This window comes from Dipodomys spectabilis, unplaced genomic scaffold (assembly GCF_019054845.1).
Source record: "Dipodomys spectabilis isolate Male_0828 unplaced genomic scaffold, ASM1905484v1 ptg000094l, whole genome shotgun sequence".
NCBI lineage: Eukaryota > Metazoa > Chordata > Mammalia > Rodentia > Heteromyidae > Dipodomys > Dipodomys spectabilis.
In genome coordinates, this window is record NW_024870771.1 from 706189 (window position 1) to 727286 (window position 21098).

General features: G+C 34.8%; 1 protein-coding gene across 1 annotated transcript; it reads right to left on the minus strand.

The window, feature by feature from the left end:
* Window positions 1-1190: 1190 nt before the first annotated feature.
* LOC122112379 (perilipin-2-like) lies at window positions 1191-2808 on the minus strand. Its single transcript, XM_042685146.1, has one exon. It carries the CDS (start codon window positions 2741-2743, stop codon window positions 1460-1462), a length of 1284 nt encoding a protein of 427 aa, XP_042541080.1. The 5' UTR covers window positions 2744-2808; the 3' UTR covers window positions 1191-1459.
* Window positions 2809-21098: the final 18290 nt, after the last annotated feature.

The following is a 21098-nucleotide window of genomic DNA, read 5'->3' on the forward strand; positions in this document are numbered from 1 at the left end:
ATGTAAAATATACCTAGAGCTAAAAAAATCAAGCCCACCAAAAATAAACCTTCAGAAATCCAACAACCCAGGCAGTAAACTGGCAAAAGACTCAAAGATATATTTCTTAAAGGAAAAATTAAGAATGGACAAAAAGTGTTCAATATTTCTGGCTATAGAAGAAACACAAAGCAAAACAACATTGAGATACCACCATACTCTAGGTAGAATGGCCATTACCAAGAAAGCTATCAATAACAAATTCTGGTAGGGATGCAGCCAAAAGGAAACTATTACACTGTTGTTGGGAATGTAATCTTGTTCTTCCACTCTGGAAAGCAGTATGGAGGTTCCTTAAAAGAATATACATGTAGCTTCCCTCTGACGCAGCGATTCAACTCCTGGGCATTTATCCAATTGACCACAAATCAGGCCAGCACAACCATATTTATTGTAGCATTGTACCATAGCCAAGATATGGAATCAACCCAGATGCCCCTCAGCAGACAAGTGGATGATGAAAATGTGGTATATATAGACAATGGAATTTTATGCCTCCATCAGAAAAAGGGCATTGCTCCAGTTGTAAGGAAATGGAAAGACTTGGGAAAAATTACATTAAGTGACAAAAGCCAGAGCCAAAGAATCATAGACTGAGTGGCTTCCCTCATTTGTGATAACTAGAATGTGCTTATTAATCTATGAGTAAACACACTGAATGATGAATACACACACACACATACACACACACATATACACTGGGATGTGGTAAATATATAGGATTCTAGACATTCACACACTGAGGTCAAAGGAGAATATGCATAAGAGTGGTTGACAATGGCTCAATAGCTGAGGGTATATGATCATATACCGTTACAGATAAAGAACAAACATAAAGATGCATCACACTACCCAAAATATTCCTTTACACATCTTGAGTTCCTATTATCATTCCTTTATTTAAAAAGAAATTCCAATATTCTCCTAATGCCATCTTTCCCTAAAAACAAGTAGCAATGTTATATCTTTTTTTTTTTTTTTTTTATGGAACAAGCAGCATCAAGCTGCCACAAATTTTATTGAATTCATTTCTTTATAAGCAAAAAAGCTAAAATCTAGGTGTACAAGCATGCATCAAGGCATTTATCATGCACAGAGCCCCTGTGAAGGTGTTTTTATTCAACATAAACATGTTAGCAATAGCTCCACAAAGGCTGTAGAGTGAAATTGTAAGTACACTTGAACTTACAAGTTGTGGCTAGGCCAATGTTCTCTACTGATAGTGAGGTAAACAGAACTCATCTGGCTCATGCCGGAAACTTTAAAGCTCTTAATTCAGGTAAAAACGACTTCTCCTGAGGACCTTTTTCCTAGTTAGCTGCTTTTCCAATTTAGAGTCATCTAACTTGTCAAGGTTAATTTCAACATAACAAGGTTATCATCTGGCTGGCTACTTAATGCACTGGTAAGAAGCATAGATTTAGTGAGTTTTAGGCTCAGATGGCTGGGCCTCCTGGCTGGTCTTGTCGGTTTCTGCATGTTGATCTGGAGCACCCTGAGACTCAGTAATCTGAGAATAAAAGGGACCTACCAGCCAATTGACAGGTGTGTTGTTAACAAGATAATCCATCACATCATCTAAAGATTCCTTCATTTTCTGCAGCTGCCCATTGCTAGAGGTGAGGAAGCTGTCAGACACTTCCTTAAAGGAAGCAGCATTGCGGAACACAGAGTAGATCTCTCCTGCCGTCACCCCCAAGTGGCTGGCCTGATCTTGAATATGCTGTGGTAACCCTTGGATGTTGGAGAGAAGGATGTGGCATGTGGTCTGGAGCTGCTGAGTCAGGTTTCGGGCAATAGCCAGGGTCCGTGACTCAATGTGCTCAGCACAATGGGATTCATCAGTATCATCATGGCCAATGCTTCTCTTCCACTCTACCCATGACTGATAGAGCTTATCCTGAATTTTCTGGTTGGCACTATGAACATTCTTTCTGGCATATTCAATCAGATGAACAGTAGAATGGAGCTGAGAAATGGTCTCTTGGCTTTTTTGCTTTGCATCTTTAACCCTGCTGAGAGCCTGCTCATAGGCACGTGAACAGAGCTTCGTAGACAGAGATCCCAGTCTAACATAATAACTTGGCTTCTGAACCATATCAAAGCCTTCGACTTTTTTTGCTTCTCTTTCTAATTCTTCCTGAGTGAGAGGGAGGTATTGGTCTACCAGCAGCTCTGATTTTGTCAATGCATTTTCTACTCCATGGCTCACAAGCTGTACCATCCGACTTGCCAAAACTGTGTTCATGCTGTTATTGACCACAGACTCGGTCTTCTCCACACTGCCAGTTACCACTCCTTTAGTCTTATCCATGACCCCTGTGATTGTGCTGGCTACAGAATCCTTGGCCCCAGTCACAGTAGTTGTCACAGCACCTTTGGCATTAGCAACAACCTGGGCTGTTGGCTGATTCAGAATCGGCAGTCTTTCTTCAATTCTGTCCAGTCCCTTACAGGCATAGGTATTGGCAACTGCAATCTGTGGCTCTAGCTTCTGGATGATGGGCAGAGCACCTGTCACTGCCACAGAAGTCACGGTCTTCATGCCTTTCTCAACCATCTCACACACAGATTTCAGGTAGGGGTGCTGATCCTTTGTGCTGACATAAGCAGAGGACACGAGGTCACACGTGGAGCTTACCAAGGGCAGGTTGGCTACCCTGGTCACCACACTCGGCTGAGGATCAACTGCAACAGCTGCCATTTTTCCTCCAGGAGAAGAAATCTCAGCGAAGAAGCGCCCTGCAGAGTCCCGAGCACACGGCTGCAACCCGGTCACGCTGGGAAGGCTGCAATGTTATATCTTATTGCAGTTGTTAATAGATGTAAGGTAAAATGCCAACTGGCAATGAAGGGGAATGTTTTCACTGATGGAAATGTGTCATTGTTTAAGGCCTGAACAGTTAACCACAATAGGGGCTCTCAAAATTAAGGCAAAAGGTCAATTTTTTTAAATAGACTATACCCTTAAGATAATCAATTCTGTACAAATTTATTATTTATTTATTTACTTATTTATTTTTTTGTTGGTCATGAGGCTTGAACTCTGGGTCTGGGCACTGTCCCTCAGCTCTTCAGCTCAAGGCTAGCGCTCTACCGCTTGAGCCACAGTGCCACTTCCAGTTTTCTAGTGGTTTATTGGAGATAAGAGTCTCATGGACTTTGCTACCAGGGCTGGCTTTGAACCACTATCCTCAGATCTCAGCCTCCTGAGTAGCTAGGATTATAGGCCTGAGCCATGGGTGCCTGGAGATAATGTTATATTAACAGCGCTCTCATCATGGGGCTTTTTTGATTACTTGTGGACTAAGTGGCTGAATGCTTCAAAGAGAGAGTTGACATTAGGATAAGGTGTTTCTGACTAACCTGCACAGCAAGTATTTGCTGTGTTTGTCCACAGTTTTCTCACCTACATTAACTATATGAGAATAGACCTTATCTTTTAGTGTAGAAGGACAACCATTATAACAATGTATGATTCATGTTTACTTGCCTAAGGAAAAGATGTTTTAGAAGCATCTCTAATTAGGATAGAGAAATGTTTGGGAAGAGATTAAGCAGAATTTAAAAATCCTAAGTGAGTTCCTCTCATTTCTTTTTTTTGCAGAGTATTAATCACTAAATTTTCCTTTTGTTTTAGTAAAAGAGAACTATAATAAAAGGGAGAATTTTTATATGAATCATGAACATAAAATATAAGCCTATTTATAATGGAACAAAATGTGAATCCTCACTAAGTCGATTTCTGTAATAATAATGCATAGAAATAATCTCATCTTGTTCATCCCATCTTAGGTAGTATCTAAGATGCATTGGCATGTATGTACATTACTGAAGCATGTCATGGGGAAAAAGCTGGGGAAAAGACAAAAACCAAGAGATTTTGCTTACCATACATTAGGTAGGGTTCAATCTCTAACAATAACAATAATGGTAATAATAATAAAAAGTATATAAAGATAAAGATGGCCAGCTATTTCAAGTGCTTTGTATGTGATACTGAAATTTTAGTTTTCATAAAGGTCCTTAATTAGAAACCTTAATTATGAGACCAAGTCTTGCAGAGGTAGAATCAGAAGTGTGAAGATTTTAAGCTACCAATACCTCACAGCTACTTGATGGGTAATGGACATTTCCCTGAGGATTGATATTATTTTCTTTCTTCCAATTTAATCTAACTTAATCACCTTAATTTTAGTCCCATTCAGTACTTGTTTCAGTACAACTAAGTTTTTAAAATTTTATTTTATTATAAAGATGCTGTACAGAGGGGTTATAGTTACATGACTAAGGTAATGAGTACATTTCTTGTCAAACATTGTTAACCCCTCCTTTGTTTTTTCCTACTACAGTATAACTATTTCTAATTTTTTATTGTTATTATAAAGATGATGTTCAGAATATACAGCTTTTTAAAAATTCTTTTCCTTATGCCTTATACACTTTTGATTTCTGGATTGTAGAATAAGTATCCTTCTAATATCCTTTCTGCTGAGTTTCCTTCATCACTGGGAGAGGGTGAAACAAGAAGCCTCCTCATTATTGATGTTAACTGAAATGATTTTCTTATGGTCAGTTTTAAGTGAAATGATTTTTGATTATCAAATCTCATGATTTGTCAAACAAGTATTATGTAGTAACCAAAGACAGCACTTGGCCCAACACCCATATGTTTGAGATCATTTGATCTGTAAAGGTCTGGGCCAGATAATGCCAGTTTTCTTTAAATTATTTTTTATTTTATTGTAAAGATGCTGTACAGAGGGGCTACAGATACATGAGTAAGGCAATGAGTACATTTCTTGTCTAGTATTAGTCTTTTGTTCATCACCACTTCATCCTAATTTTCTTTAGGAGAAAAATGTAGATGAACAAAAATCATTGAAGAGGTGATTCACAAATACTTGGAGGTTAAATTCTGTGAAAAAATGAAATAATTATCCATCATGTTCCTACACCAAAATGATGTAACTACCTGCCCATTAATGTGAATTTTACTGTTATATGTTACAATCAAACTGAACTATGCTAAGAATGATCACATAAGTATACCTTTCTTCTAAACATTTATAAAAAAACAAAACTTTAATTCAGGAAAATGGATATTTTATAGACTCCAAACCAACATATATATAATTAAGAAAATTAATTCTATTATAAAATTTATTTTAGTTCTATGTCATGCTACCTAAATAGTTTATACAAATATGGGAACATGTTGTTTAGAAACAATCTAGTATCCCTATATGGTGAATTGTTATTGAATTGTTTTATCCACATTGTAGAAAAGATGCCAAATGACATTGGATTTGGAAACACAGTAGAAGAAAATGTAAATTGCTCATTGAATTTTCCTTTTTTCTGTCCCTTCCATCCTTCGTTTCTTCCTTCCTCCATTTTTCTTTCTTCTCCTTCCTTATCCCTCTCTTTGCATTCCTTTGTGTTAGTAGTTTCATTTGTTATGCTTTTCTGACTTGCTCTTCAAAATAAAATATATTTTATGATCTCCATGGGGTATTGACAGAGAGTTTAATCTTTGCTACCAGAAAGCAACAATATTTCTGTTCATTTTTTCCCAGAAATAGGAATAATTAGAAAATGTTTGATGCAATAATAAACTCTAGAGTTATCAGTCAAATTTTCTGTAAGACTGTTTTTCCTCTCAGTGCTGAGATCCTGAAGTGAAGCTTCTGGCATAGGTGTAGCAGGGATGGCTGTCCACCAACTTGGCATTCAGATTCCTAACATTATTGTGAGAAATAGTTATAGGTAAGCAAAATCAAAGCCAAGTAAACTTCCAGTTGTTTATTTTTTTGGATGGGGGGGGGGGTTCTTTAAGGGCCAGAACTGGTAATTAAGTTCTGGGCCTCATGCTTTTGCTTGGCTTTTATTTGATCCAGGTGATGTTACCCCCCTTGAGCCAAGCCTCCATTTCTGGTAATTTGCTAGTCAATTGGAGATTAGAATCTCACAGATTTTTCCTGGTCTCACTTCAAACTGCAATCCTCAGGTCTAAGCCTTTTGAGAAGCCAGCATTACAAGAATGAGCCACTATCACCAGGTTAAACCACACAGTTAGTATGCAATGCATATGGATCAAATTCTATATAGGTTTGGAAAAACATGGAACAACTTGCCATATTTGTATTAGGGAATAAATTTGTTAGTCTAGTTTATAATATGTCAATGAATAATTGGGAAAGGATTTTCCACTTTATTTTAAATTCTAGTTTGTGTTTCCTATGCAAACTATTTCTTGAAATAATAATATAAAATGCTTATTTCTAGACCATGTGGATGAAATAAACTACATTTTAGAAGCTTCCAGGAAAATGTTAACAGTTCTTACTTTAAAATACAACCATGATAATGTCAAAATACAATATACATAAATGCAACAATACAGTAACAGTCGCAAAATTACATGCTAAAATCTAACCAATTCTGAGACTCTTACAAAAAGTTTTAATTTGGAAGGCAGAAAACAAATATAGGTTGTTGGGTTTACTTTGAAAAAAACACTTGTTAAGTATTGTACCTGCCACCTTGAGAATAGAGTGATAGTGAAATTTGATGCATTTGTGATTCTTGTATGATACACACAATGTTGACGCTGTTCACTTGTTGATTTCAGTAATGTTCAATATTGTTTCAAAGTTATTCAACCATGGCTATAAGAACAATGGGGTTGGCAGCATGTGATTCACCTATTGAAAACAGGCTATGTTTCATTATTAGGGGAAATATTTAATACATCTTCAGCGTATACATTATGTTGATTTTACTAAACTATACTAATAACATATATTCTGGTGTTGATCAGCAGCACAATGGAAAATACTGACTTTCAAATGTTTTGAAGAAAGGGAACTGAACATTTTGATTTTCAAAGCGAGGTGAGGTACTCTTGAAACACTAAGGAAAATGTGTTTTACCTCTTTATTTGTTTGGTTTTTAAAAATATAAATGAATCTCTTTTTGTTTTTTATGTATTGAAGTTACTTTTATGTACATATAATTATTTTTCACCTTTAGCTTTATACCATTACCACTGGGAATTTTAGAGGCTATTAAATGTGTTATGATGACAGTAATTATGGCCTTCTGTTGCTCGTTCTACTTGGAATTCAACTATATTTCTTACTCCCAAAAAAGAAGGATAATATGATTAACACTTTGGGGGACAAAAACAGAAATATGAGTGTAACCTTCAATATTAATGAGGAGAAAATGCACTGAAAAATAAATGTACTTATTTGAACACTGTAATGATTTTTCATTCTCCTGTTAAACAGAATGGTTCTTGTACAATAATGGGAAGAGTTACTTTGAGTTCACAGCATTATCTTTCAAAATTGTAGCTTATTATTAAGCCAAAAGAAAATGTTCTTTTTAAAACAATTATGAATGCTCAACACAGGCCCCCTGAGTGAACAAAAAGAAACACTGTATTATGATCCAAGAAAATATTGTAATTTAAGACAGAACAGTAGTGCTACCTTATGTTTTTCTCAATGAGATCAGAATCCCTCACTTATTTTAATTTGTAGTCTGGAATCTTCCAGGATTCTGTTTGACTTTTCACACTAAATGCATTATTAAGTATTGCACTTTTGTGAAGCAAGGCAGAAATGGCATTTGCACAATTCAGCAGGGTAATGTGCTTCAGGAATAATCTGAAATGACAGCTCAGCATAATGCAATTTGATGTGTGGCTTGAGTTTCAGTATGAACAGTTGCACAGGGAAAGCAAGCTAGGAGTAGCTCCCCCTCCCCCCACCTCACCACAATTAAGCCATTGTGAAATTGTTGCTGTGATTTCATCTATACAATGCATTTGTTTAATGAGAACAATCAAATGGTACAAGTAGAATTACTTCTGCATTTCTGTCTGTTTGTATTGAAAGGTGTGAACTTTCATAGCACAGTTTCTTTTTATAGTTAGACCATGTGGTACTTCTATTGTTGATATTCTATACTGATTAAGTTATCTATCTATCTATCTGTCTGTCTGTCTGTCTGTCTGTCTACCTATCTTCCAGTACTGTGGTTTGAACTCAAGGCCTAAGCTCGTCCTAAGCTAGTATTGCTAAGCTAGTGCTCTACTACTTGAGCCACAACCTTAGTCCTACTTTATTGCTTATTATTTTTTAGATAAATTCTCAAACTTTTCTTCCTGGACTAGTCTCAAACTGCAACTTTTCTGTTCTCAGGTTCCCAAATAATTAGAATTGTAGTTGTAAGCCACTAGGGACTGGCTCATAGTTCATTCCTTTTAACAGCACAATTAAATAATAAAAAAAACATTTTGACAAATAATTTAGATGCATAAAAATATTCTCTCCTTTGTTGTGACTTAGTATAATATAATTATGACATTTTTAAAGGAATACAGAAATGAATGATCAAAAATGAATAAAACAACCCATTCCATATTTTAAATATTATAAATATATAAAAATTGGATTTGCAAATAAGCTTCTCTCTCCTTTTTTCCTTCTTCCTCTTTCACTCATTTTTATATATTGGGAAGCTAAATACAAGGTCTTATGCATGCTAAGATACCCTTAGCTTTCTTCTCATTCACAATATATTTATATGAAAAAATTAAATATTTGCATTTGCTTACAGGTTGGATATGATAGTCAGATATTGCTTGTTGCGCTAATATTATCTTCCTGGTTGAACCATATTTGCATTAAGAAAGAACGAGCTTGATTCAAATTGGCTTCTTACACATAATCAAAATGCTACATTTTTCTACAGATACTCTTCTATCTTTACAAAGTTTTCTTATAGGTGCTAATGTAGCATACTATTTGATAAAAACTCTGCTGTGTGGAGGGTAAACTTTAACTATACAAGTATTAATTTTGGCCACTAGGTAATATTTAGGCTGTGTTTGTGGAGTTTGTTGGGTTTGAATAAAAATGATAACAATTGTTCAGATTTTCTTACAAACAACCGTTTAATATAGAGGAAACTTTAAATAGCCAAAGGTAACAGGGTATGACTAGGCTTTTATTACCATGTGAGCCTTAAGGAAGGATGCCAAGGCAGCATATTGAACAATTTCATAAAAATATTGTAAGCAAAAAGAGTTTATAAAGTGTTATCAGCAGTTTACAGTGTTCTTAGTTGTAACGCCCAATATTTTCTAGGAATGAAGAAAAAAAGACCTGTTCATAAAAGCTTCATTCATAAAAACTTCCAAAGTCATAGTACAAAACAAGGCCCAGTGAGCCCCTGTCTGTGGGCATCTTGGAGATCCAGAGAAGTGCAGCTGTGGCCCCAGCTCCAAGGCAGTCACCTGTGCCTTAACTGGGTGTCTCCAACTGGTAAATCAAATGCACATTACTCAGAAGCTGTCAGCTCTAGTACACAGTCCTTTGACGTATATCATAATAAAAGAAAATGGCTGTACTACTGTGTCTGTCTCTTTCCAAAGAACTCAGTTTTTGCTCAGGATTTTTTAAGCAACATTGCTGATGGAAACTAAGCCTGGTTGTTTGGTAGGGAAGGAAATTCGGGTTTTTACAGTATCTCAGCTCCCCTATGATGTTCATGGCATACCCCAAAAGTGGTAACCACAGAATTTGCCACATGTGACTTCATCATCTTCAGAAGTAAAATAAATGAGTTGTTCCCTATAGCAGACAAGGATTACAACACTACTACATAGTGTCTGAAATTTTCAAAAGTTTTTGTTTTTATCAGTAGTGCCTTTCTCACGGTATTAATGTGAACTTAAAGTCAATCCATAAGAATACTTCACCAGTGTGTGTAATCCTTATATAGACACCTATCGTTATTCCCTATCCACATACTTGTACAAACACACACACATATACACATATTGTGTGTGTGTGTGTGTGTGTGTGTATGTGTGTGTATGTATATTTAACCTAGAATGCAGATTCTCCCAGCATACAGAATATATCATTACGTTGTCAACGAATATTACTGGAACATATTAGTAGCCAATAGATTCTGATAAAGGAAGAGTGTCAAAAAGGTCAGATAAGTTGATGTTAGGTGAGATGAACCCCAAGATAAGGATTCAAATGGTTTTTCTTTCTTGCGATTGTTTCTAACATATTTATAAGATGATATTTTGTTGTTTTGTATGTCCCTCCCCCACAATATAACTCCTGCTTTCACTCTATTTGATGTTGGTATAATTTGTGGAGGGGAAGGGAAAAAACAAATCATTTAAATATAGGTGGACCCATTGCAACAATGAGATGTACAAATCGTTATGTGGAAAAACAAACTTTACAACTTTGGCCAGGGGTGGAGGAGGTGGGGGGTGGGGAGGGGTGAGTGGGAAATGGGAAGGGATGGGAAGGGAAACAAAGGAGGAGGCAACAATGCTTGATAAGAAATGTACTCATTACCTTGCCCATGTAATTGTAACTAACCCCTCTGTACGGTATTTTCACAATAAAAAATAAATAAATAAAATAAAAGAACATAAAGCAAAAAAAGGAAGAGTATCAAAATGCAAATGAATACATTCTGTATAGATTACCTAGAGTTGAAGGCCACGGGATTATTTGTTCATTTGTCATTGTTAAAGGTCTTTGATTTTATTATCCTTGAAAACTGTACCTATTCTTAAGATTTTTAACTACTTGATATGTGTATGTGTGAGTTTATAAAAAAATAAAGTGATTAAGAAAATGTTATATATGAACACATACACAATAGGATTTCACTCTATTCACCGGGAAAAATTATATTATGACATTTGTGGGGAAATGGTGGGCCTGGAAAAAATGATGTTCAGTGAAGTAAGTCAGATTCAGAGAGACAAAGAGGACAAATTTTCTCATATATATGGAACTTAAGTCTAAACTATATATATGTATATAATAAAGTATATATATGTATATAACTATATATAAAGATAAATGGTCATATACTTACATACAGAACATATTAACTAAAGTTTGGTATATGCAAGGGAGAATTCTAATTAACTTCTTTGAACAACCAACTTACAGCCCAATAAAATGCTTGGAAGCTAAAACTTATGGTGTCCATTGTGAGGGTATTGAAGTAAAGGAGAGGGAATTGATGAAGGAGAGAGAATGCATGGGAGAATATAGTCTATAATGTGAAAGCTGTATACGTGAAAATGGAAGTAGAAAACTTGAGGGATGGTGGGGTTTGGAGAGATGAGAAGAATGATTAAATAAATGACAGTGATCAAGATGTGTTATATTCATAAAATGATGTGTTGAATTGAAACCCTTCTGTACAACTACTTGAAGATAATTTTTAAAAAGGAAAAAAATGAGATGGTTAATGAATATTCATTTGTAAAACATTAATACACTTTTATAATCAGGGTAGACTCTTTTATTCATTCATACCTAACATAATTGGTGATGCTAAGGAAGTCTTTAAACTTGTTAATAATCAATACATCCAATTCTGAAAATTATGCATGCTGTTACTTAAAATAAATTTGATCTTCTAAGCACTTTATTATTCATTATTCATAAGCAAATTAAACCTAGCTTGAATTTTATTTTCTGTTACTTTAAGGGATGAAGTGGGAAAACATTTCAGTTGATGCTTCAGATATTTACTTTGAAAATAAAATTTGAAATATAAATTTGTAAAATTCCAAGTGCTATTGATTTATGCATTTAATCCTAGCTATTTGTGAACTGGAGAATGAGAGTTTTGGTTTGAGGCCAGACCAAGCCAAAATGCTTATGAGACCTTTTCTCCAGCCATAGCATGGTACAATAGCACATACCTGTCATCCCCAGCTATGAGCTGGAATGAGATAAGAATTATGATTCCAGTTCAGCTCAGGGAGAAAAACTTGTGAGACTGTACTCACTGAAGAAGCTGGGTGTGGTGGCATGAACTCATAATCCTGAAAATGCCACTTTTCATTGCTTTTTGCATGCTGAATAGGCTTTTGCAAGTCAGACAGAAGTGGCTCATATTTATAATCCAGGACACTCAGGAAGCTGAGAACTAAGTACCACCATATGAAGCCCAGGAAAATCTTATCTCCAATTAATCACCAAAAAAATCTGCAAGTGGAGGTATCCTCGAGTGGTAGAGCACCAGGCTTCTGCGCAGGGACAACATTCCGGTCCTGAATTTCACCCCTAGTACCAGCATACAAGTACGCGCATGCGCACGCACAACACATCATGTATATGAATTAAATAGTAGATTTTAGTTCTTGTATTCATAATCTGACTTATGGAATTTTAACCTCTTTATAAATACCTCATGATAAAATAAAAAAATTTTCTTAGTCTTTAACTGTTTTGTTTTTGTTTTTTCCCCTGTATCACCAGGTTTTTTCTCTTCTTCGTCTTCTTTTTTCTGTATCTCTGGGGACTGGACCAAGGGACGTGACCATCCCTAGCAAATTGTCTATCCCTCTAACATCATCTTCCTTAAGTTTAGATTAGTTATATTTAAGTTTAAATTCATACACAAGAGCATAGTTGATTGTTTTATTATCTTTAAGTAGCTGTACAAAGGAGTTGCCATTCAATGAAACAGGTTATGAACACAAAGCATCTTGATCAGTGTCAGCCCTCTCATCACTTTCCCCATCGCTCACAACCTGACCCCTTCCATCAGTTTTCTTAATTTTATGGGTTATGCATGGAATGCGATGACCGCATCTCCCCCCCCCCCCCCACCGCCATCCTCTCTTCATTTGTCTACATCCATCTTCTTGATCCCTCTACACACACACTTTCACACACTTTTTAATCTTTTTTTGTTGGTTGTGGGTCTTGAACTCTGGGCCTGGGCACTGTCACTGAGCTCTTCAGCTCAAAGCTAGTTCTCTATCATTTGAGCCACAGCCACTTCCAGTTTTCTGATGGTTAATTGGAGAAAAGAGTCTCACAGACTTTCCTTTTCCAGGCTGGCTTTGAACCGTGATCCTCACATCTCAGCCTCCTGAGTGGCTGGGATAACAGGTGTGAGCCACTGCTGCCTGGCTCACACACACTTTTAAGTACCCATTTCCTGGTGTTTATTTTGTTATACTGTGTTAGCATTTCTAAGTAGATCTTTTAATGTCATTACTTTGAGCATCCAAAAAGAGCTACAACTGGAACCCAGTACTTCCCTTTTAATTTCTTATACAGAGCTTCTAAGGTTTATGAAATAAGTTAATGTGACTTCACCATTACTGCAAAGAAAATGCTGAATTTCTACAGAGAGCAAATTCTGATATTACCAGATCAGTATAAGATAGTAGCATTTCAGTGAGCCATGTCTGGTCCCCGTTTTTTTGCTGTTGTTCAGAGAAGATATAATTGAAGGGGAGCTGTGCTTTTCCCACTATTGATTTTTCTGCACTTTCATTATTTTGGAGCAGGTTAATGCTGTTTTTTTTTTTTTTTTTTTTTTTTTTTTGGTAGGTTTACGGAAAGAACATATCAAACAGAGATTTACAGCTCTCAAAGAGACCAACTTAAAAGCAAATACTTCAGCAGTGGTGAATAAACAGACACATATCTAATGGGGTGAATCAGCCCACCTGTTCTATTTGATCAGAAACTTGGCCTTTATATTTGCAACAACAGAAGCTTGATGTATTGAAAATGTTTGCCTGTGGGTAATGTCCTTTTTTATGTGGTGGAATGATGAGGGGAAAAGTGTTGCTTTGGAATTACACATAACAAGGCTTAAAACCTCTCCACACATTTAAAAAAGCTATCTGATCACATTCTTTTTCCTATAAACCTTTGTGTTTCCATGATGCTTTGGGATCATTTTAGCCAGCAAGAAACACCAAATTCTAACTCTTCTCTTTCTCTTCCTTCTCTATCTCTCTGTCTCTCTCCCTCTTTCTTTGTGTTTCTCTGTCTCTCTCTCACAAACACTCATACACATATAACACTCATGTTGAATATATGGTGACATAAACCACAAGAAGGATACTTACATGAAAACTGAAACCAGTAGGCACTGTTGGTTGATTAATATTAGTTTAGTGTGTGTACATAAGTAAACTCAAACTTCTTGCATTCTGTGTATGTCATTCAATGATCACAACTCAGGGAGTTTGAGTTTGTGCATTACACATCAGTTTTTAGTGAATAAAAAATCACTTAATATAAATTCCATGAATAATGAGGAGTAAATATGTATATCATATATTCTATATTTATATATACTAGTGTTGAAGGCATATTAATGAACAGTAATGTTCAGGAGAAATGGAACACTGGGGATACAAAAGGTTTTGAATGAAGCTCAAAATTTCAACTTTATATGTATTGTACTTCCATACTTAATGTGCTTTCAGGTATACATGTCCACTAAATAATCTTTAGTCAAAGGGAAGATTATTCCTAGAAATAAGTTTCTAGGCAGCATCAGAAAGATGATATTATTTAAAGGCACATAACTAACCTAAGTCAGTGGAATGATGGAGTGATTTGGGAGCACTTCACCTTTCAGGGAGTGAGAAGATGAGAATTGAAGGAGCAATTCCGAAAAAGGAGTAACTAGATAAAAGGAAAGTCAGGAGTGAGATGTTACCAATATCAAAGTCAAACCCATTGTCAAATGTTACGGAAAAGTTGAATTACGTGACTATAAATTTTGCAACAAGATTATTGGTGAATTTGACTAGAAAAATCTGTAGAGTCAGACTGTAAGAATAATATTTCATCAAAATTAAAGCATATTTATAAAACAGAAGATGTTATATAGCATTAGTTAAATAGATGTCTCAACTAAAAGAGGGAATACATTATAAAGTAAATTGCTTTAATAGCTGGAAGGTACCTAGTACTCAGGAAAAGTGTAGGAAGAACTGCAGGAAGAGGCCTAAGTTTTTATTCATGGAAGATTATATGGATAAAAGGGCAAAAAAGTTACAGATGTAGCTAGCTTGAGACTATATTCTTGTTATACATATTTTTAAGTGTAAAGATTTTCTTATGTGACTGTACAAACTTGGTATAAGAGCATCATGAGAGGCTGGAAGAGACTGGGAGGTACAAAATTTTTCCTGAGTGATGAAGGAATGTAGTGGTCAAGGAATATATACTTTGTGTTTGTATCCATATATTTGAAGTGAGATTGATCATTGATCATTTATTAGGATCATATTTGATCATAATTTATAATAATGAACAATTAATGACAAAAGATGTATAATCATAAATAATATATAATAATAAATTGTCAACAAAATATATAATTATATGATTCTTTTCTTTTTTTTTGGTTGGTAATGGGGTTTGAACTCGGCCTGGGTGCTGTCCTTCAGCTCTTCATTTCAAGGCTAGCATTCTACCACTTGAGCCACAGCACCACTTCCAATTATTTTCTTTAGACAGTTTAAGTCATTTGAGTACTGGCTAGAACATAGTGCATAGTTGAAATTACACAAAAATAGGAATTTTGTTAAGTAAATAAAAGCAAGAAAAAGTAAGTATTAAATCATAATACATTATTAGGTATTTACTATTTGACTGTAATCTACATTTAAAAGCTGATTATTATATGCTTATTTTTAGAATTCCTTGAGGGCTAAAACTTAAAGTTTGAAGTGATCCAAAGAGTAAACCTGGTATTTCTTTGAAATGCTGTTTTATCAGGTTATTGAAGAAAATGACCATATATATATATATATATATATATATATATATATATGTGTGTGTGTGTGTGTGTGTGTGTGTGTGTGTATGTGTGTGTGTATATGTGTGTGTGTGTGTTTCTATACTTGTTGAATTACTATAGGACTATGGTCATGCATCCATGCTCTACAGTTGGTGCACACAGAACACTTCAAGGCCAATGACTTTGTAAGAGGCCATCAAATGGGAAAGGGATTTTTGCAGATTTTGTGTTGTAGAACTAATTAGGTGGTTCTCAGATAAGTGCATATGAATTTCTTTCCCTAAATTATTAAAAAAAGTGACTTCATTATGAATGTTTTAAGAGCAGTATTAAGATTCTCTTGCTTATGAAAGAAGCATATGTGTTTCAAAAATAAAGATTTCTAACTAAAGTTTGAGGCAGTTCTAGTCCACAAGCTTAGTTATGCCTCTTACTAACATAATTTTTATTTAGGTTTTGCAACTAGTAATATTTTACTAAATTAAAATTTCACAACTAGCCATAGTTCTGCTGATGGAGAGAATATAAAGATATTTATTTGTTCACACTCTAGGTTCATATTAGAAAAATGGGATCCATAGTCTCTTGAGGTGAATGATGACCACTAAAATCAAGAAATCTGAAAAAGAATACAGGATACCAAGGGACATTACTAAAATAATTTGCTTTGCTCACCTCCAGAATCATTTCAGATATTATGGATTTGAATTTTGTTAAAAAGTGCAGTTTAGTCCTACAATGATGAGTCTATAATCTAAAGTGATAAAACATTTATTTGGAATTAATTTCATGGATAAAATACTTAATTGATATTTTATTGAGGAAGTACGGTGATTATAGGATCATTTGAGAACAGAGAGAAAAAACAAAGGAAGAAAAAGTTGGAGAAAGGAAATGAACAGAAAGCAGAGAAGAAAGAGGAGGAGAAGCAAAGGAAAAGGAGAAAAAGAAGAAGGAGGAACAGAAAGAAAAAAAATTCTGCCCACAATTAAAAACCTTTGAAGATAAATGAGTATTATATATATATATATAGTGAAATAATTGTCTTCCTGTTTGGGCCATCTCCCTTAAATTAAATATATAAAGTTAATATTTACAGCAGTAATTTTAGGGTTAAGATTGCTTTGAAAGGGCTTCTGTATATCAGATACTGCTTTACTATAGCTGTAATAATAGCTAAAATATGTACTTTTCGCTCCTCACAATGGCATAATTTATACAGTAGAAAGCTTTTAATCTAGAAGATTGATATCTATAAAGAATTTTTGATATATGTATTATATACTCATATAAGATAAATACTAATAGGAATGAGATTGAAAGAAGGAAACCTTGGATTATTGGGTCCTGGTTGACTGACCATTGTCTTTCCTCTAGGACAAACACAGCTGTAAGTCTCTGCCAATGATAATTTAGCTGATAGTAATTCCACCCTTTTGGTGGCCACATGATTGCTACTTATCCAACAGAAAAAGACATCATGGTGTGTAATTCATGTTCATGCTACTTCTTCATTGTTGTACTTTATGAATAATTATATTCTCTTACTACTGCTTGAAACTCCAGTTATGTGAGTATGACATAACATGTTTTACTCTAAATTACCAAAGAAGTGCTTATAACATGAATACCAAACAAAAACAACAATAATAATAACAATGCTAAGTTAAAAGCTAACATTTATTTGAAGTTTATTACTGTGTCAGACTTTTCAAAGTACTTTTCTTAGGAGGGGGCAGGAGGAGGGGAGATGGGAAGGGATGAGAAGGGGAAACAAAGGAGGAAGCAACAATGCTTGATAAGAAATGTACTCATTACCTTACTCATGTAATTGTAACCCCTCTGTATGGTATTTTCACAAAAAAGTAAGTACTTTTCTTGTATTGTTTATATAATAGAGTAAACCCATGAAATATTTATTACCATCTTATAAGTAAAGAAGTAGAGGCTTATATAAATTATGTACTTGGCTGCAAACCACATGCTTTTATACTGTTAATTAACTTTGTAAGAAATAAAGAGTGCCATTATGTGGAGGAGATGGGGAAAAAAAAGTCGTTTAAGGATACAGGTGGACCCGTTGCAACAATGAGAAGTATAAGTTGTCATGTCGAAAACGAACTTTACAACTTTGGTGGGGGGAGGGTGGGAAGGGATGTGAAGGGTAAACAAAGGAGGAGGCTGCAATGCTTGATAAGAAATGTACTCATTATCTTGCCCATGTAATTGTAACCCCTCTGTACAGTATGTTCACAAAAAAATAATAATAAAAAAGAAAAATTCAGATAACTAATAGGGCCCTTGGAGAAATAAATGTTTTTTCGTCACAAGAAAAGAGTGCCATTATGTTATTTTTTTAATTTTTATTGAAAGAAGTCTGATGGATGGACTGAAAAGTACAAAATACATTTAATCTGTTTAAAATATTTGAGTTTATGTAAGAAAAATAAAAAGTCACCTAAAAAGCTGATCAATGAACATTATATAGATGCATGAAAAACACTTTATTAAAATTCATTGTTTAAGCCAGGCACTGGTGGCTCAAGCCTTTAATCCTAGCTACTCAGGAGGCTGAGTTCTGAGGATCTTGATTCAAAGCCAGTCTGGGCAGGAAAGTACATGAGACTCTTATCTCCAATTAACCACTAGAAAACTGGAATTGGTGCTATGGTTCAAATGGTAGAGTGTAACCTTGAGATGAACAGCTCAGGGACAGCACCCAGGCCCAGAATTCAAACCCCACAACCAATCAAGAAAAGAAAAAAACTTCATTGTTTGGTACAATTAACATGCATATTATTACAAACACCTTAAAAAATTTGTGACTAATAAGAGTGTACTCACAACTTGTGGGGCTGTATAAAGCCCTCAATGTTATTTAAAACATGATGGAACACACATGTAGGCTTCTATTGGCTGCCTATACTATATGGCCTGTAGTGATCTAACAAATGTATAGTTGGCCCTCGACAGAAAAATATTTGCCAACTTCTGGTTGCCAATTTTATTTTTAGCCTGGAAATATTATCTCTGAATACTAAAGAATTTTTTCCAGTATTTAGGAAATTATAGTGGCCAGCACAAACATTTTGTTAGTAAAACATTTGATAACATTTAAATGTGGGAGAATGATGAAAGGGATGACATTGATCAAGACACACTGTACATACCAACTGATGTGGTGAATTGAAATCCATCTATGTAACTACTTGAGGATAATAAATAAACAAATAAATATAATTTGAAAGATCTTAAACACTGAAAGAAAACTTCTGAAAGTCTGAAATATGGTAAAATACCTAGTAATTATCAACTTAATTGTTTTAACAGTTTTAGCTGTGTGTGTACTTTGAAAAATTATATTTTTATTATTTTTAAGTACTAGTACAAAGGAATTACCATCCAGTAGATCAGTGTAGTAAATTTTGATCTATATCGTATCTTTCATCATTCTTCCCAATGCCATCCAACCTAACTCTCCTCCCCTCAATTTTACTAGTTTCCGTGGTTATGCATTGAATATTATGACTGCATTTGCCTCTGCTCCTGTCAGTGAGTGATCATCAAACAGTGAAATGATTGAATTTGTATAGGAAAATTGGAACATTTTGCCTGGTAGCAAAATTCAATTTTATAATTCAGTGGAAAAAACTTCAGTTTATGTTACTGCAAATGTTCATTACCTTTGTTGGTTCTTTAAGGTTTGTTTTTCGTATTTCTGAAATAAAAAGACAGCAGATATATTTTCCTCTTATTCTCACAGACTCGCAAATTGGTACTTTCTTTCTTAGTAATTTGCTCCCAAATTTCAACATCTCCCTTTATATTTTATTTTCCCCTCAATACTTATCCCCATTTTATGTATTCTACATTTTATTTATACAAACCACATTGTTTCCTCCAAATATAATGATAGTTCTGCCAAGACAACAGTTTTTCTATTTCGCTTATTGCAGGGTCTTGACTGCCTAAAATATTGTCTGTTGCTCAATAGGTATCCATAAAAATTTTCTAAGTAGAGTTCATGTCAATTTACATCATTTTATTTGGTCATATGTACATAGCTATTGAGCTACTGTGATCCTTCTGCTAGTACTATCCTAGACATATACTAATTAGTACAGATGAGGAAAACTATAGAGCCTAATTTCTTTGGGTCTGGCTTACTTTACTTAATATGATTTTTTTCCAAGTCTTTCCATTTCCATATGAATGGGACAATTTCATTCTTTCTGATGGAGGCACAGAATTCATATACATACACACACACACATACATACATACATATATATATATATATATATATATATCACATTTTCTTGATCCATTCATCTACTGAGGGACATCTGGGTTGGTTCCATAGCTTAGCTATGGTAAATAATGCTGCAATGAACATGTGCTGGTAGCTTTAGTGTACCTAGGACCATATAAAATGATGCTAATGAAAATGAACTTCAAGATATGGAAACAAGAGGGGTTTTTTGGGTTGCTGTTGATATGGCTGTTTTTAATGTATTGTATGAAATTTTCTCTCTCTCTCCCTTTTTCTCCCTTTTGTTTATCCCCTGTAGTCACTGTGTTTACCTCTGTTACCCTGTGTCTTGTGTAAATGTTTATCTGATTTGAGGAAGGGAAGGGGAATAACAAAATGGTGATATAAGGACAAAGGGTGAACCAATGTAAGAGTGATACTCACAAGACAATAGTTTGGAAATAAACTTTACAATTGGGGGAGGGAGTCAAGGTAGAGGGAGGGAAAGCGGGAGAAAAATGAGGGAGGGGTAACAATGTTCAACAAGAAATATACTCAACACCTTACGTATGTAACTGTAACCCTTCTGTACAACACTTTTACAACAAAATTAAATTAAAATTAAGAATAGTTTTCTAAGTAGAAAACTGAAACATTAAGTGAAAGTCTGGGTCCAGTGACTATTAATCCTAGCTTCTCAGAAGGTAGAGATTGGAACTATCACAGACTGAGGCCATCCTGGCAAAATTCAAGATCCTATCTGAAAACTAATCAAAGCAAAAAGAGCTTCAGGCATGGCTCAAGTGATATAGTCCAAACATAAAACCATAAGTTCAAAGCCTCATACTGCCAAAATAAATAGGTAAGTATGTAGGATAAGTATCACCATTTTTTTCAAATATTTTTCTACATTTTATATTGGAATCAAAATCTATCATAGGTAGACATTTTTTGTCAGTACCAAGTTGAACTCAGGACCTTGTACTGGCTTGTAGTCTCAGGGATGATTGATTCTTCCCAGGTTGATTTTGAACTGAAGATCCTCCAGATTTCAGCCTCTTGAGTTGCTAGAATTACAGGTGTCAATGCCCTGGCACTGGTCTCTTCACATTACTTATATTGAGAAGATAAATGCTTATTACATGAGACATGTTCACTTCCCTTTCAACTTTTGTTA

What these genes read in the sequence shown, in the direction of transcription:
- LOC122112379 (XM_042685146.1), bottom strand. Translation starts at nt 2,743, where the DNA reads ATGGCAGCTGTTGCAGTTGATCCTCAGCCGAGTGTGGTGACCAGGGTA.